Here is a 16444-nt window from a genome sequence, read left to right as displayed (position 1 = left end):
AAAGCATATTTTGTTGTTTTTAAAGGCTGATCCGATATTTTACCGTAGATACTTGCAAAAACGTCCTTTTCTTGAGAGAGCTTCAGACAAACATGGCCGCCGAGTTGGAGAGCGTGATGACGTAGAGACCGGCACGTTGAGAAGCCTACACGCATCATTCAGTGGCCCGATATTGGCTTTCGTGCAACACTTGTCCATGTTTCGAAATTTTGCAAAGCATATAGTCGCCACAAAAACACCAGTTTTGGTGGAACCGTGGCTGCAGTAAAGGAGGAACTCGAAATTTTGCTCTGGCCGGTAGGATAGCGCTCGTAGCAAGGACTCTGCAGGCCTGCGTGTGTCGTACCACAACTGTTGAGAGCGGCGTGGAAACGCCTGTAAAACGCAGTTTTCTTGCATAAATGCACTTCAAGGAGCAAGAACTGGTCTTGGTGTAGGAACGAGTAAAACTTGTGAGTAACGATGATTTTTGATTGATTTTGCCCAGTGTAATTAATAGCATTTGTTTACAGTGAAAGTTGGTTCTGTCCGATTTAGTACGGAGACTGGGAGAGGAAAAATGCGTGGGTCCAGCTCCAGGAAACGAAGTAAGAGCCCTGGTTCAAGTTCAAAACACAGTTCTAGTAGTCGCAGTGGACACAGCAGGCATAGTAAAGAGCACAAAGAAAAAAGAGAACACAGGGAACGCAAAGACTATCACGAATCCCATTCTGGGTCGAGTTCAAGTTCCAAACAAAAATCAAAGCATGAGCAGAGAAGCAAGCAGGAGCGCATCAAACAAGAGCGAAGTCATAGAAAACACAAGAAGTCCTCGAGGCACAAGAGGAGCCAAAAACACAAGCGGTCAAGAGAGCATGATTCGAGAAAGAAGATTGATAAACCATCAAAACCACTTGTGGAGTATGATGACATAAGCAGTGAGTCTGAAGTATATTCTCCCATTGACAATAGTACTAGCTCATCCCCTGAAGGAGGAGCAATTGGCAGGTTAACCCCTGAATCTGACAAAAGGCCAAGCAGTCGAGATGTATCGCCAGCAACAGCCATACAACTTTACCGCAAGGTTTCCAAGGAGAAACTGAGTGTCGGTCGAAAGAACTCGCCCCATGTGAGAAATGTTTCCCCACCCCCACAAACCAGCAGGTCCAGTAGGTCTGGTAGGAATCGGAGTTCAACGCCGGAACCACCAAAAGCTTATCAGCACAGATCACCATCACCAGTACCTGTAAGACAGCCAGCACCAGCTGCAACACGCCGACGAAGATCACCAAGTCCAAAGAGGAAACACTCTCCCATTTACAGACATTCGCCAAGTCCACGGTATCACAGGCGTTCTCCAAGTCCAAACATCGGTAGATACAGGAGAAGCCCAAGTCCAAGGTATATGCGCAGAACACCAAGCCCTGTGTCTTTGCCTTATAGTAGGAGATCACCAAGCCCAATGAGATATCGACGGAGTAGATCACCATCCCCTTATGGACGTTCACGCAGTCCATATAGAAGAGGCAGATCACCAAGTAGGAGTCCTTCCTACAGGTAAGTATCTTACACAGAAACTATGCCATCAGAAATTCCCTCGGGACAAGTCCAACTACATATTAGTTATAGCATCCATGCCAAATTTGATTTTTGCTTGTGTTATATGTTTCACAATTTATATTGTAAAATTTGTCAACTGGCGTGTTTCATAAAATGCCATTTGCAACCACCGCACTTTGGAATTTCTCTAGACAAGTTGCATTGATTGAGTGCAACTGTATAGACTGATTGATTCAGCTACCAAAGTGGTGTTCATTCACCATTTCTTCAATAAAGGCTCACAATTAATGCAATAACTCAGTGGAAGATAACATGCGAAAAATTTGAATCATGTTTGAATTCATGCTCTAACTGGAAACATAACCTTTTTACTACAGGAATAAGTCCTATCCTCAAAACATTAACATTTCTCAGATTCTGAATTGATAGTTCTTTTTTGTTTGTTAGACCAATACCAAGCTGTAACCAAAATTCCCTTTGATATATTCTAAAAAAGTCCTGCATCTCATAGGCATTTTAAAAAGTCTGTGTGAAATGTTCGAAGTGCTTACCATACATGAAGATTCTCATGTTAATATTTTCAGAGGACAAATATATGATACTTTATGTTGTTTTCAAAAATTGTGAGTAATTCATTGTGAAGGAAACTGAATTACATAGGTTCCATGTTTACTTATTTTTACTGACATCTGTGAATTGCTCACTGTTGTTTATACATCATTTTCAGCCGGCATCGAAGACAGAGGTACTCCCACAGTAGAAGCAGAAGTCCCTTGCCGAGGTCCAGGAGATCTCCTCCAGAGAGTCCTACACAACGGGGACTAGCCATGTCGCCTCGCAAAACCACCCTGCTCAACACCAGCTTGGCCGCAGAAATCAGCAAACGGACTAAAAGGAAAGGTGACCTCACCAAAACTGACAGTCCCAAGGAGAAGGAAGTGAAGAAAAGTAAAACGCCACGGAAGAGCCCAACAAAATCTGTGAAGACCGAGAAAGTTGTGAAACCTGCAGAGGCACCTGCCCCGAAAGTGAAAGAGGAGGTCATTTCTGAGCCACAGAAGATTGAAGTGGTAACCACCATCAAAGAGGAGCCCCCCATTTCATTGCCCGCACCACCTCTCCCTCCAATGCCGGAGAAACCTCCCCTGCCACCAGTACCCACATTGCCACCCCTGCCGCTACCTCCCATTGGACCAAATGACGAAGACGTGTTCGATGACGATGACGACATTTACACCCCGCCAAAGAAGCGAAGCAAAATTACACCTACAGCGGGTAAAGATGAGTACCGCAGTCTCAAGGATTTACCGATGCCCCCTCTGCCGGGTGGCATTACACCTACCAGTTCTCATCTCACTCCAAAACTTCTCAAGAAGAAGAGGCCAAGGCTGCCCTGGGCAGTGGCAAGTGAGTCCAAGTGGGGAGAAAGATGCGTTGATGTGTTTGATATCATCAGTCAGATTGGAGAGGGAACATACGGCCAGGTGTACAAAGCAAAAGATAAAGGAACAGGTAAGATTTTGACTCTGTAGTTCCAAGACTGGAAGATCAGTCACTTGAGGGAGCTCTTCTTGTGAAGAAAGAGCCCTCAAGTGACTCTGCAAAGTTGCATGGTGTATTTCCAAAAAAAGGAAAATTCTCAAGTCGAAGATATTCTACCTGTAATCATGTTAAATCTTCACTCATTGCATCATTCTTTCTGGTAATAGTCAAGTCACTGTAAATTTGCTTTTATAGTCAACTTTGGTTTTTAATGCTCGTTAAGGAAAACTTTCATTTGTGCTTGTCAAAATGACTGCATCAACATCTGTCAAATACGACGTAACGAAGTATATACCACTTTTATTTGAACATTGTGAAGCTGTATAGAATTCAAAATTCATCGGCTAAAAAAAGAACTTACCTGTCCCATAATACCTTACAGTCATACTGTAATATTCCACATCGTGAAGTCAAGCAAAATACCTGTAATTTGTTCTGATCAGCATGTGCAACGGTACCTACTAATTTTTCATAAATGTTGAACAAATTTATCTTCACTTTCTTCCGCAGGAGAACTTGTCGCGTTGAAAAAAGTACGCACAGACAACGAGAAGGAAGGATTCCCAATCACTGCTGTACGTGAAATCAAGATTCTTCGCCAGTTGAATCATCCGAACATAGTGTGCCTCAGAGAGATAGTCACCGACAAGGAAGATGCCATGGACTTCCGGAAGGACAAAGGTATGCATAGTGCCATAGTGTTTGTATCAACACCATTCTCTTTCCTATCAGGGTGTGAATTTTTAGTAACTCCATGTTCAGTATATCCTCCAGCGATAAATAGTTTTCTATTTTTAGTAGAGAAGTGAATATGCTCACTCTGTGTTGTATCTGCAGAGGTAACGGTCGGATAGGGCTATGTTGGTTTTTAGTAACTCCATGTTCAGTATATCCTCCAGTGATAAATAGTTTTCTATTTTTAGTAGAGAAGTGAATATGCTCACTCTGTGTTGTATCTGCAGAGGTAACGGTCGGATAGGGCTATGTTGGTTAGTGTATTGCATGTGTGTTTGTATAACTTTCAGCTTCTTATCCACCTAGAGAAGTAGTGGAACCAGTCTAAACATTCTTGCCCTTTCATGACGCTGCCTACTATAAATAATGATTAAAAACAAACCAACATAGTCACATTAAACAATTACTGTGAACATGCAAGAATGGTGTCAGTTGCCTGTCTAATATTTCAAGCTATGCAGTGTGATTTTGACGTGTCAATTATTAGCCCTCAACGTGGTATCACAGATTTTGTAAATCGATTGAATCAGAACAAAAGTACCAAGCCATGGTATACATCATGATCATAAGTTCCATAGTGACAAACTCAATATAACAAACACAAGTGGGAGATAAGAATTATCTGTCTAGACTGTACTGGAATGTATAAAGTGTACAATATAAGCATAAATTGGTCTCGCTACTGTATCCTCCCAGTACCACTATGTATCCAATATGGGCTAATTTTTACTTTCAAAGTCTGTGTTAACTCTTGTTCAAATCCCAGTTGGTTCCAAATTTTTTTATTCAGTGAACTCATTGAGTTACAGACGACAGTTAATCCACAGGTTCATTGAACCAAAACAAGAAGTATAAGAAAAACTTGTCAGGAAAGACAGACGTGTGTGTATGTAGTGACACAACTTAGCATGTCAAATATTTACTTATCTTTGAAATCGCTGATATATTACAGCACAAATTGACACACATAACTATTGTGGACGTATCCTATCATGAACAATGGCTTCTCATTATCACAGTGAGCCCATTATGTTGCAGTTCAAGTCAATTTCAAAAATCCAAACTCCCAAGTGCATACAGGCAACCAGGCAGTTCGTTTTATTTGTTCAGTGCATTTGTGTTCTTCATGTCGTTGACCAATGTTAAATTTGCCGATTGTTGAGTTTGCCCGCATTAACTTACAAAAACACCACCATCAACTAACCATCCTGTCAATAGCAACAGCCATAACAAGGAGAGTATTATACTTTCAGTGCAACTGTTAAAACTGGCAGCTTATCATTCAAAATTTCAAGCGGTTTCACTAACTTCACCCTTTGACTACCATGGTTTGACCAATTCCCATTGTATTCTATGGCAAGGTTGGATCTCTATACAGAGAAAACAGGTGAAAGGGTTAGATTGTGGTAAATGAAGTGTAAACTTTTATATGCATGCATGGTTGTGTGGGATACCATATATACATATACTTTTATTCCCTCTGGATAGGGTGGGGTTGATGAGATGGAAAGTTACTGTGATTGTGTTTTATCCTGTGGTTATAAAATAGTTATGTCCATACACAAGAAACTTTCCATTTGAAAATAAAACTGGACGGAAGATAGAAATTGGTTCTGGTACTTTTCTCGACCTTTCAACTTTATAAAACTAGATTGGGGGGTGGGGGGTCATTGGGAGAATATCGATATTGGTATTTTGTATTGGGTATCAACTAGAATCGTTTTTTAGCTGGACAGTTTACTCTTCTGCCATGCAAAGTGTCGTCTGGTCAGAATTTCAGACGTGAAAGGAAAATATATAAACCTTAAAATGTGAACCAAAAATATTTGTCAAAGCTATTATCCTTTTTCATATACATCGTGTCAAGTTTTCCCAGAAATCACATCTTCAACTATGATATTGAAAATAAATATCTCATATTTTAGGGTTTTATGCTTTTATTGGGCAACCGCAAGAATATTAAAGGATATTTAAAAGCAAAAAATGGCGCTGATAAGCCCACATAAATCAGACATAAAAGTTCGGTATTTGTTGATTTTGATAATTTTGTGAAGCTGTGAGGTAGTTTGCTGATATTCAATGCTAAAATGTCAACAATGTTATGAATCATGTAAATAGATGTCCTTACACTCACTGTGGCATCTGAGACTTAACGGCCAGGAATGACCTTATTGTACTTTACTATCATAGGGCCTTAAGCACTCACATGCTCAAATTTCACTTCCCCAGTCTTGTTCTTGTCAGCACATTTGCCATCTGTTATCATCTCTGCAAACATGCTTTGCTTGCTTCTCATAGTGAATCAGTGGGAAAATTTTGTCATTTTTGTTGAACAGACCATGCAATTATCAAACAAACATGGGGATTTTCATTTTGTAGGAGTGAAAATGAAGAATGATTTGATCGTCAAGGGTCAAAAAACAAAATAAAGTTAATTTTCTGTAAGATTTGCTTTGTGTGAAATTCTATGAGATGCTGCTATTTTGTTACAGCATAATTCTACTCTGCTGAAATTTCTGTGGCTACTACAGCTCTACCATATAAAACCGGCTTTGAAAAAATGAAAAAAAAAAAGTCTTGACTTGCCCCACCACATCATGGAAATGCAACCCTGACCATGACCAAGTCTAGTGTATTGCAACCAAAGACTGATTTTGCTAACATGTGTAGGGAATCATTCAGTTGCGTAATTAAATTGATGAACTTGTGCCGATTAAAGGTATCAGGATGACCCATTGTTGACCAGTGTTTCTTTCTTTAAATATTTTTTCCAAGTGTTTGAAAAGTGTATAGTTGTACAAAATCAGCATTGCTCCCTCTGTCAATGAAAATACATCAAAATGGATAAAAGGAATGGTGAAATCCGCCTCCACCCCTTCAGGCCAAGTTGCATTGTGGTGAAAACCTTTTTTGTGTCATAGACAAGCCTCATAAATATTTCAATGAAGTTCAGAATAACTTGCAATGTCAAGGTTTAATTTCAATTATTCCAATTATAACCGTCTATGTCCAGAGCATGGTGGCAGTGTTAGTGATCACATCGGATCAAATGGGGATCACATGGAATTAATGAAAATTTGAACCACCGGCTCATTGAATATTGGTCACACTCTGAAAAAATTAAACTCGGTGGTTCTGAACTAGCTCTCATCCCTAGGAAAAAAAAACTGATTTTGTTGCTTCAAACACCTTTATGTGGAGCTGACAGAAGGATATACTGCTAATGCACCTAAAAGGCAATTTCTACAGCAGTCCTTCCAAACTAAACATCAGTGTTTGATAAAAGAGATCTCTTTGTGTTGGAGAAAAAGAATGTTGAAATACCTCTGAAATACCCTCTGAACTTTACAAATGAGAAATAGAAAAAAATGGGTTAATGTTTTCTGCATGAGCTAGTCTGTATTCCAGAGCTCCGTTGTTGTGATTGAAAATCTATCTCTTTACAGCTGGTATATCAGTGGTACACAGTAGAGACTTTCATCAGTGTCTGAACTATAGAGGTCAATTTGAAAACATAATTAGTAAAGACACGATGCATCATTTAGTCAGTAGCAGAGTTGCTAGTCAGTATTTAGAGATAACCAATGAATTAGCTAAGTTACAAAACAACTGTTCTGATAAGCAGTGCAAGCAATGTGATATGAATGACTTGTTCATTACCCATCCACACTGCTGTAATTTCTTCATGTGAAGGAGAAGTTTCCTTACACGTACCAAAGTAAATGTCTTTTCTATCTCTTTACAGGTGCTTTTTACTTGGTATTTGAGTACATGGATCATGATTTGATGGGTCTTCTGGAATCAGGACTTGTGAATTTTAGTGAAGATGACATAAAGTGCTTCATGAAACAGTTACTTGATGGGCTCAGCTACTGCCATAAGAAGAATTTCCTCCACAGAGATATCAAGTGTTCCAATATCCTCTTGAACAATAAGGTGAGATTTACCATCCTTCCTTCAAACTAGCAATCTCTGCAGAGTAGTTCTATACATTGATTTTTTCCCCCTTAAATATGCATTGACATGTGTAAATTTGGGTGCATGTGGTAACTTGCATTTAAAATGTTTCTTCATTTTTCACTCAAAATTTTGACAGTTATTGATAGAAAAATCATAATTTAATAAATTTTGTATTTAAAAAAACTCAAGTTTCTGCATTCTGACAATGCATGTCCAGGGTTTTTCTATCAGTTCTGAAGATGACTAATAAATAGAGATGTTGAATGGATGAAATTTCAGCGTCAGTTCTTATAAACCTCTGTACAGATAGAAAAACCTAATTAATCCTTTTTCTCTCAAGTGGTATTTATTTCTATGGTTTGACTATGGAGCCTGGTAAAAAGAGGATTGAGGAAGTAGGTGAACGTTTAGATCACATTTTGTATATCGAGAAAACAAAAATTTTACCCTTCAACCACAGCACTGTGACTGAAAATCAAAACTACAGAAATATTTATTGAAGTGTTGATATTTTTTTTCCCGCCAGGGTCAAATAAAACTCGCAGACTTTGGGCTTGCACGTCTCTACCATGCTGAAGACAAAAGCAGACCTTACACCAACAAAGTGATTACACTATGGTACAGACCACCAGAGTTATTGCTGGGAGAAGAGAGATACGGTCCAGCAATTGACATTTGGAGCTTTGGGTGAGTCTGGCAAAAGACTTTGATTCATTGAATATTGAGTTTGTTTTAATCTCATCACATTCTGTTTTCCTAACAGGATTTTTTTTATTCAGGGAAATCATGCTGTTTGTTAGTGTAACTTTTCTCTTTTGGAATAAATTAATTACTCATGTCAGGTATGGGTGATCAGTTATGTTAAAATCTAGTCAGTGGTTTCCAAAAGTATACTCTGATAACATGCCAAAGGCTCAGGGCTGAACGAATATATATGTACTATGTGGTAAGTAATGGTATATGGTTAGTTCACAGCTGTTTAGCTACAGCTGCCTCTAACTTTTTTGGCCAGTAATGGAACAGTTTCTACTCAATCCAATTCATATGTGCAAGACATAACATGAGTTTTGCAATTTTTTTTCAAAACAAATTATCACATAAAATATTATACATTTCAGGTGCATTCTCGGAGAACTGTTCACCAAAAAGCCAATCTTCCAAGCCAATCAGGAAGCAGCTCAGCTGGAGTTGATTAGCCGTACATGTGGTACGCCATGCCCGGCAGTGTGGCCAGACGTCATCAAGCTACCGTACTTCAACACTATCAAGCCCAAGAAACAGTACAGGAGACGACTCCGTGAGGAATTCCAGTTGTGAGTATTGACACACTGGTCATATCACACGTTCTACTACTTCAACTGTCTAGCCATCTAAGACTGTTCCACATCTGCAAATGAATATAATAGTGAAAGGATTGAAGGTTATAGCACTTCCTGGCAACATCAAAATTTGATTGAATTTCCACTCTCTTTTTGGCTTGCTTGAGAAGTACCCCAAGAATTACCAGTGATATTTCAATGACCCATTACATATACACTCCAAAAAATAAACGGTCTCCCATAAAAGGTTCACAAGGATGAAATCTAGCATGACTGCTGTCATGATGTTTGCATCAATATTGGTCATGATAACTCACGTTGTTGATGAGATACATCACAAAATGTGATTAGAATCACAGCCTTGATATGCATGACTTCAGGCTGTCTCATAGATGTTCTAGTTTACAATTTACAGGCAGCTAGCTTTATTCAAAATGTCCAATGATACAGGTACAGTTGAAGGATTCTAGGCCCTTATTGTGAGATTAATCAGTGCTTGTCCGAGGGTGCCTTTCATGAAGAATAAATGCAAACAACACCCCCTAGGGTAGTGTTGAATTGCATTGTAGAGAAGTATTGGCCCAGTGTTCTCCAATCTGACCGTAATGGCTGATGAGCAGAAACTGTTTGCAGATTCTTGGCTTAAACTCTGATAATTTTGGTGCCACTGCTTTGTGCAGAGAGGCAAGTTGCCTGAAGTGATTTTACAAAACTTATCTCAGTCCTCAATGGAAAAACATAACAGAATCATCCACAGGATTCCTTGAAATCAAAGAGAACTGAAGTAGATGACGGAATTGAAATCAACTTGTCATTGACCTAATTTTCAACAGTTTGGTACCCTGGATCCATGTTCCTATTGACTGACGTGTGTTAACTGTCTTTTTTCCATGCCTTGCAGTTTGCCTGACCCAGCGCTAGATTTGATGGACGAGATGTTGACCCTTGACCCGTCAAAGAGGATATCAGCTGACAAGGCACTGGAATGTCCATGGCTCAAAGATCTGGATCACAACAGGATGCCAACACCCAGGTAAGTCTTGTCCCCTATCCATGAACCCACAGTACAAGTGACATGTTCTCTTTGATCAGTATTCCAAAACCTCGAATAATATTGATGAAGAAACTTACTGGCACCAGACTTACACCATGATGACAAAGCATATTTTCCTTTATAAACTTGCATGCAAGGACACAGATTTCAATACATTTGTACATGTTTCAACACTCATGTAGAGTTGTCAGTGTTCACATATGGCTAGAGTTGCTGTCCTATGGTTTTCCAAAGTGGTAATTATCAAGCAAAGTGAATATGTCATACCTGGACACTCTTTGCATACATATTGTATATTACAGTATCCTGCTATGTGCAGTATCATGCATGCTATTTGTATCATTGTGCATATTTTTCAGTTCTTTACATTTGTATATCCATAAGTCTGATTAATGCATCCTCATTTGCATTTTCAGTTTGCCCACCTGGCAAGACTGCCACGAACTGTGGAGTAAAAAGAGAAGAAGGAAGCAAGGTGTGAACGAAGATGCAGTCAGGGCTCCAGCCAAGGTTCACCAAGGAGATGGAGCCGGTGCTGCTGCTAAGACCAGTGTGGATAGGCCAACCGGTGGTGACCAAGCCTCCCAGTCTGATGCCGCCGCTGGAAAGAGTGGTAAAGACCACAAAGCCCCAGGTGTTGCTGCGTCAACTTCCGCATCCGAGGCCTCGCAGTTGCACAGCCTGATTGCACTGCTGCGGTCTCAGCCAGGTTTGAATACAAATCAGTTGGCCCAGCTCTTGAATGTCAAAGTAGATTCGTCGACAACTCAGTTGTTAGAGAACCTTAACATGCAGCTTCTCTTAGCAGCAGCCGCTGCCCAGGCCCAGGCCCAGACTCAAAAAGCTGAAGGGGAGGGGATCGATTTCATGGCCACCCAAGCGGCCCTTAACACAGCGCTATTGGCCGTTCTGACCAAAACTGCCGAGTTGTCGAGTTCAGGGGGCGCTGCAAATCTACCACAGAGTCAGGTTCAGAATCAGGTTCAGAGTCAGATTTTCACTGAAGGAAACAGAGATACAACTAAAGCTGATATATCGTCACAAAGAGTTAGTAGTGAGCCTAGTCAGACGGGCAACAGTAATGTTACAGCCAGTGCTAGTGCATCCATGTCAAATTTAAATACAACCACCAATGTTAGCTCTTCTTTGCAGCCTAGTGCAACCACTACTAACACATCTGTACCTTCTAGCTCGGAAGGCGTGCTTCCAGGTAATGTACAAGTAGGCACCCTTCCCCCTAGCAACTCCCTAGAAAGTGGCCGCAGTCGGAGCCTTTCCCAGCAGAGCAGCATGGAGATTGACCCGGTCTCGGAGACCCAGGTGGACGAAATTGAACAAAGTACGCTGCAGCCGCCGTCGCCACAGCAGCTGCAGCAGCAGGGTTATACCACCGAAGGGGTCAAGGCCGCCCTGGCACAGATGCTCGCAAGCCAGATGATGACGGCGACAAGCTCGGCTACAACGAGTGGCTCGGCTGCAACGAGTCAAAAAGAAACACAAGACCAGAGCTCAAGCAGTGATACCGTCAGCAGCACTGTCTCCGAGCACAGCTCTCACCAGGACTCTGCGAGTGTGGCTGCGACTGCACAGCCTGAACGAAACACCAACTACCAGGCCGAACAAGCTCTGGATGACATGAATGGCCAAGATTCTTCAAGCAACGAGCCACCCAAAGAGTCCTTACGCAGCAAAGTTCAGAAATATTTCAACCAGTATAAGCAAGATGTCCCGCAACAAGCTGTCGCTCCAACCCAAAGAGGGAGAGGGGGAGGGTTCCGTGGGCGGGGAAGGGGAGGGAGGGGGCAGAGGATGCAAGGAGGGCAGCAGAGAGGTAAAGGGTATGGCTATCAAGGCCATTTCTGAAAAGCAAAATTGAGTGTGAAATGTAAAAAAAGACCGTTATAGGGAGGACCAAGTCATTTGTGCTGACCACATGCTTTCTATCTGTGCATTATATCACTTATTTTAAGAATTTCACTGCTTGATTCCCATAAATCAAAAACATATTTAATAAAAAGATAAACGTACTTCAGTATTTCACAGGGATGCACCAATGAACAGGAAAGCAAATATGAGCCAAGTGAATTCAAATCTTCTTCAAAATCTGTTGATGGAAATACCTCCCGTGTCTGAAGTAACACATTGGAGTATATTTCAATTGAAATCGAAACCCACAGCAACATTTCCTGTATATATTGCTACAGATTACCAGTTGTATTCTGATGGTTCAAGTTCTGAACGGGCATTCAATTTATGTTACAGAGCAACTTGCCAAGAGAGATGTATTTTGTTCACTGAGAGAATGGAACTTTAGCAGATTCCAGATGTCTGTCAATATTTGACAAGAAAATGAGTAACTTTTTTTGTGCTAATGGATAATTTGTTCACTGGGATTCTTGAGATAAAAATTGAGCAGCTCTGCCATGAATAATGAAAGCTCTCTCCAAAAAAACTATCAAAATGATCACAGCAAGTTCTACAAATTTTAGTACGAATAGCATTGCAATAATGTATATGTGATGACATTGTGTCTTATTTCAAGATAGTGATATATTCTCACTGTTTTCAATACCATTGGTTGGACCTGTATACCGAGAAAATTTAGATGAAAAAATTCAAACAAAATTTATGTTGATGTTCCTGGTGCTAATGACTTCTTGAATATAAAAGTTCAAAGTGTTACAACAACCCCTAAAACTACATAAAAAACCAACCTAACAACTTTTGACCGGTGATAATGATGAGCCATCAAACTTAAGTGGTGCATTATTGTTGCTACTCACAGGCAGAGGAGTGTTTTGTGTTCAAAGAAGTGAATTTGTGTGGTAATCAACAAAAGAATGCTTGCCCTGGTTTGAGAAAATTCAGTGTATTTTCAAAGTTCCAGTGGTTGTTGGCTGTGCTTTTATTATGAATTAAAATAGAGGCGGTTTACCTTTTTGATAGCTTGTTGTATGCAAATGTCTCACGTAGCTATCGACAGAGTTGTATTATTTTTTTTTGCCAAGTGTAATATTGTGACGAAAGATAAGAAGATGTATGTTGTCAGCATGGCAGCCATAGCTTCAAAATAGTGCTTTCAATAGAGCAGGGAGGTAACATGTAAAGAGGCAAAGAAAAAAATTGCTTGCTCAGATAAATATTGTTATTTGAAGCTATTATGTTTATGTGAATATAATGATGCCTCCACAAATGTCTCTCAATTTTTTATTTTAAATTTCTAATGTGCAGCATGTCACAGATTTCCCTTTGTTCTGCAGAAAATTCCATTCCATCAAAAAAGATAAAAAAAAGTACTTTTTTTGGTCTGAGGCAATGTGTTATTTGAAGACTGTGATTTGAAATATAATGACATTTCACCATGGAGACAGCAGTCTTGACCTGAGCAAATTTCTAACTGCCAAATAGAATATATTTTGCGAAATATGGATGAATTATAAGAGATGGTGTATTTTGATTTGTAATGGTTTCTGTAGCTGTGTAATCTTGTATTGCTGTTGTCATCTTTTGCTGTAAATATTCACGTACAGGTCACAAAAACAGACTCATGGTTTTCTCGAAAGACTACATTATTGTATTTCATGTGTCTTATATATAATAATAGGCATATTTTGAATTCTGTTGCTCTTCACAAACCGGGCTCTTTCGTATTGGATTTTGCCAATTCTTCGGTAAGTTTTCATGTGGTGGTATATCCTCCCTCAAAAAAAACACTGAAACCTTGAAATGGTTGTAAAGAAAATCAACATTCCAAATATGAAGTAAAATTGGAGTCGCAATGACAGTCTCTTTCCAGTCTATTTCCTTTGCACTCGATAAAACACTACTTTGTGGCCGATCTGATTACGGCGTCGGATTTCTTCACGTGTTGTTGCACCCATGCAGTTACAAAAATATTGCCCATACATACAAGGGCCCATTCTCTTTGCAACAGAAAAAACCGTGAAAACAAATAATGCATTTCTGTTCGAGAAAATCCATGCAGGGACAATACTTGTGAAAAATGTACCATTATTCATTTCTGCCATTGTAACTTTACAGATTAGTTCTCCACTGTCAGTGTTTGTTTCACTGTCACCATGTACCTTTCATTCACGATCAGTCAACTGTGCATCTGTAATTTTGTCTTTCTTAGTTCTCATTTGTAACACTGACCGTGACACATGTTTTTTTATACTTAAAGGGAACTTTTACATCAGTTTTGCTTATAGTACTGGACTGCTGTTTCTTTCTTTCTCTTCTCAACTCTGGCATATGTCAATGTTGCTTTTTTTTTTTTAAAAAGTAAACAAACAGTTGTATCTCTGAAATCACATGTGTTCTGTCAACAACTTTTCCGCATGCATTGTGAGCCTGGGTGCCTTTATCGTTCAATATTTTTACAGTCACATGCAAACACCCGTCCATTCATCCCTGTGGAAGAAGCAGACCCTGACACAATTGTCCCACAACACACCAGTTGTCCCAACAATTATTGTGTGTGCTAGATACTACTTTTCACCAAAATTTGTGCTGGAAGAGAAAGAGATTCATCAGTGGAAGATGGAAATAAAAAAATTACTCCCAAAATTGCTGAGGAAGGTGTAGTGAATGCAGATAAATAAAAGGCTGTGATGGGTCTTCAGCCGTTGGATATATCGCTCTTGTTTGGCTGTTCCATCCAACGTTGACGATGGGGGTGTCAAAACACGGTAAGTGATGCTACAGTGATGATTTGCTTAAGCTGCCATTACACTAACACCACACCCTCCCTCTGTAGAACAGTGATATAACTATACAGAGCAAAACATTTTCAAATGGTATATTATAGTATCATGGCCATAAAACATGTTCATTTAGAAAATTAAAAAACTGGACAAATATGGACCGATAATGCTTATAGGTATAGTATGAGAAAATAAATCTATGTGAGATGGCCTTTTTAAATCCATAATATTTCAAAGTTTAGAAACTCCTACTTGGTCATTAGAAAATTCTCATCATTATGTAGTTCAGAGTAACAGTAACTCTAACACAAGTCCTTGTCTGATTTTGAGGTACCTTGTAAGGCTATTAAACTGCTTTTGAAGAAAAGTTTTTGTGGTGGTAGTCTTCCATCAATCATAATACTTCAGTATGTTTTTGTAGAGACTAGGCTAAAGAATGCTACCTTGTTAAATTATGTTCTTTCAAACTGTATCCTGGTGCAAGAGTATCCACACTGGGCAGAATTGGTGATGCCTTTCCTTTGAGCAGTGCGGGAGTCGAGTGATACAGCGCCCTCTTGTGGCCAATTTGAAAAACTTTGTGCTACCAGATGTGATTTGTAATGATGACATAGCAAGTTGGCGGAATTTTGAAGCATTCTTTTGTACTTGCCATTGAAAATATCTTCAATTAGAGCTAGGGCATTCTACAGTCTAGAAGAATCCTCTTCTTATATTTTTAATCAAGTCTTTTGATGTTTGAATACTTCCAGAAGTAGAGTACCAGCTTTGTCAGTATTGCAAAGCCTACAGTAGTCGACCTCAGAAACTTTAAACACAGTGTAGGTTTGGCTTGATTTCCAGTGTAAATTTGAAAATTATACGAGGAAGTGGTAAAAATTTAATTATCATTTAAATATACAGTACAAGAATACATAGTTACGGCGGTTCAGGTCTACACGTTTCATTTTCAGTGTTTTTGGAAGCTCCAGAAGGTTCAAAGTGCTGTGATGACCATTTACAACTGTTGATTGCTAGGGGCTCATAGGCTTAACCAAGAACTTTGACAAAAAAACTTGTGAATTACATATATTTTATGAAGACCACTTTGAGATGAAGGTAGTCACATAATCAGCTCGGTATTTCTGTTTGTCACTTAGTCATGAGTTGCGGTTAATGATAAAGAAATTCAGGAAATTCAAAGTTTGAGAGCCAAGTTGCATCAGAGGTCATGATTTTGAAAGAGTAAATTATAGTAAATGAAACTGGTAGGGTTATAATTTTCTAAATTATATCAGCTATTTTTTAAGATTGAGTATTTTGAACTGGTTAAATTTTAGTCTTCAGTTAAGTTCCGGGCCTTGCCAAAATGATAGTTGAAAAAAACCAACCCTTTTAGGTGTGTTTTGTTTGAGCTTGTGGCTCTCACTCTTGGGAGGGTTAAAGGCCTCGCAGTCAATTGGAAATGAAAAATGGTCGAGGGAAAAAAAAGGCATTCTTGTAGTAATGACGCATGAACTCACAGTCCAGTGCCCAACGGTAAAGACGGTGAATGGGTCCAATTGTCCTCACTGTGTGGCAACTGTTTATGCAGCAACATTGTCAGGAGT

The 16444-nt window shown here is 39.5% G+C and overlaps 1 protein-coding gene across 1 annotated transcript; it reads left to right on the top strand.

Annotated features, from left to right (window-relative positions):
- The first annotated feature begins 69 nt into the window (after positions 1 to 69).
- Positions 70 to 14459, top strand: LOC139140437 (cyclin-dependent kinase 12-like). Its single transcript, XM_070709720.1, has 9 exons — positions 70 to 452; positions 538 to 1536; positions 2267 to 3051; positions 3592 to 3762; positions 7562 to 7752; positions 8303 to 8463; positions 8895 to 9089; positions 9997 to 10128; positions 10566 to 14459. Exons 2-9 carry the CDS (start codon positions 560 to 562, stop codon positions 12010 to 12012), a joined length of 4059 nt encoding a protein of 1352 aa, XP_070565821.1. The 5' UTR covers positions 70 to 452; positions 538 to 559; the 3' UTR covers positions 12013 to 14459.
- The last annotated feature ends 1985 nt before the right edge of the window (positions 14460 to 16444 follow it).

This window comes from Ptychodera flava, chromosome 9 (genome assembly GCF_041260155.1).
Source record: "Ptychodera flava strain L36383 chromosome 9, AS_Pfla_20210202, whole genome shotgun sequence".
NCBI lineage: Eukaryota > Metazoa > Hemichordata > Enteropneusta > Ptychoderidae > Ptychodera > Ptychodera flava.
The sequence above is the reverse complement of the archived record's forward strand: the minus strand, read 5'-3'. Positions and strand labels throughout refer to the sequence as shown.

Coding starts and splice junctions, on each gene's coding strand:
- LOC139140437 (XM_070709720.1), top strand. CDS start 560: ATGCGTGGGTCCAGCTCCAGGAAACGAAGTAAGAGCCCTGGTTCAAGT. Junction 3,052..3,591: donor AGCAAAAGATAAAGGAACAG/GTAAGATTTTGA, acceptor TTTCTTCCGCAG/GAGAACTTGTCGCGTTGAAA. Junction 9,090..9,996: donor CTCCGTGAGGAATTCCAGTT/GTGAGTATTGAC, acceptor CATGCCTTGCAG/TTTGCCTGACCCAGCGCTAG.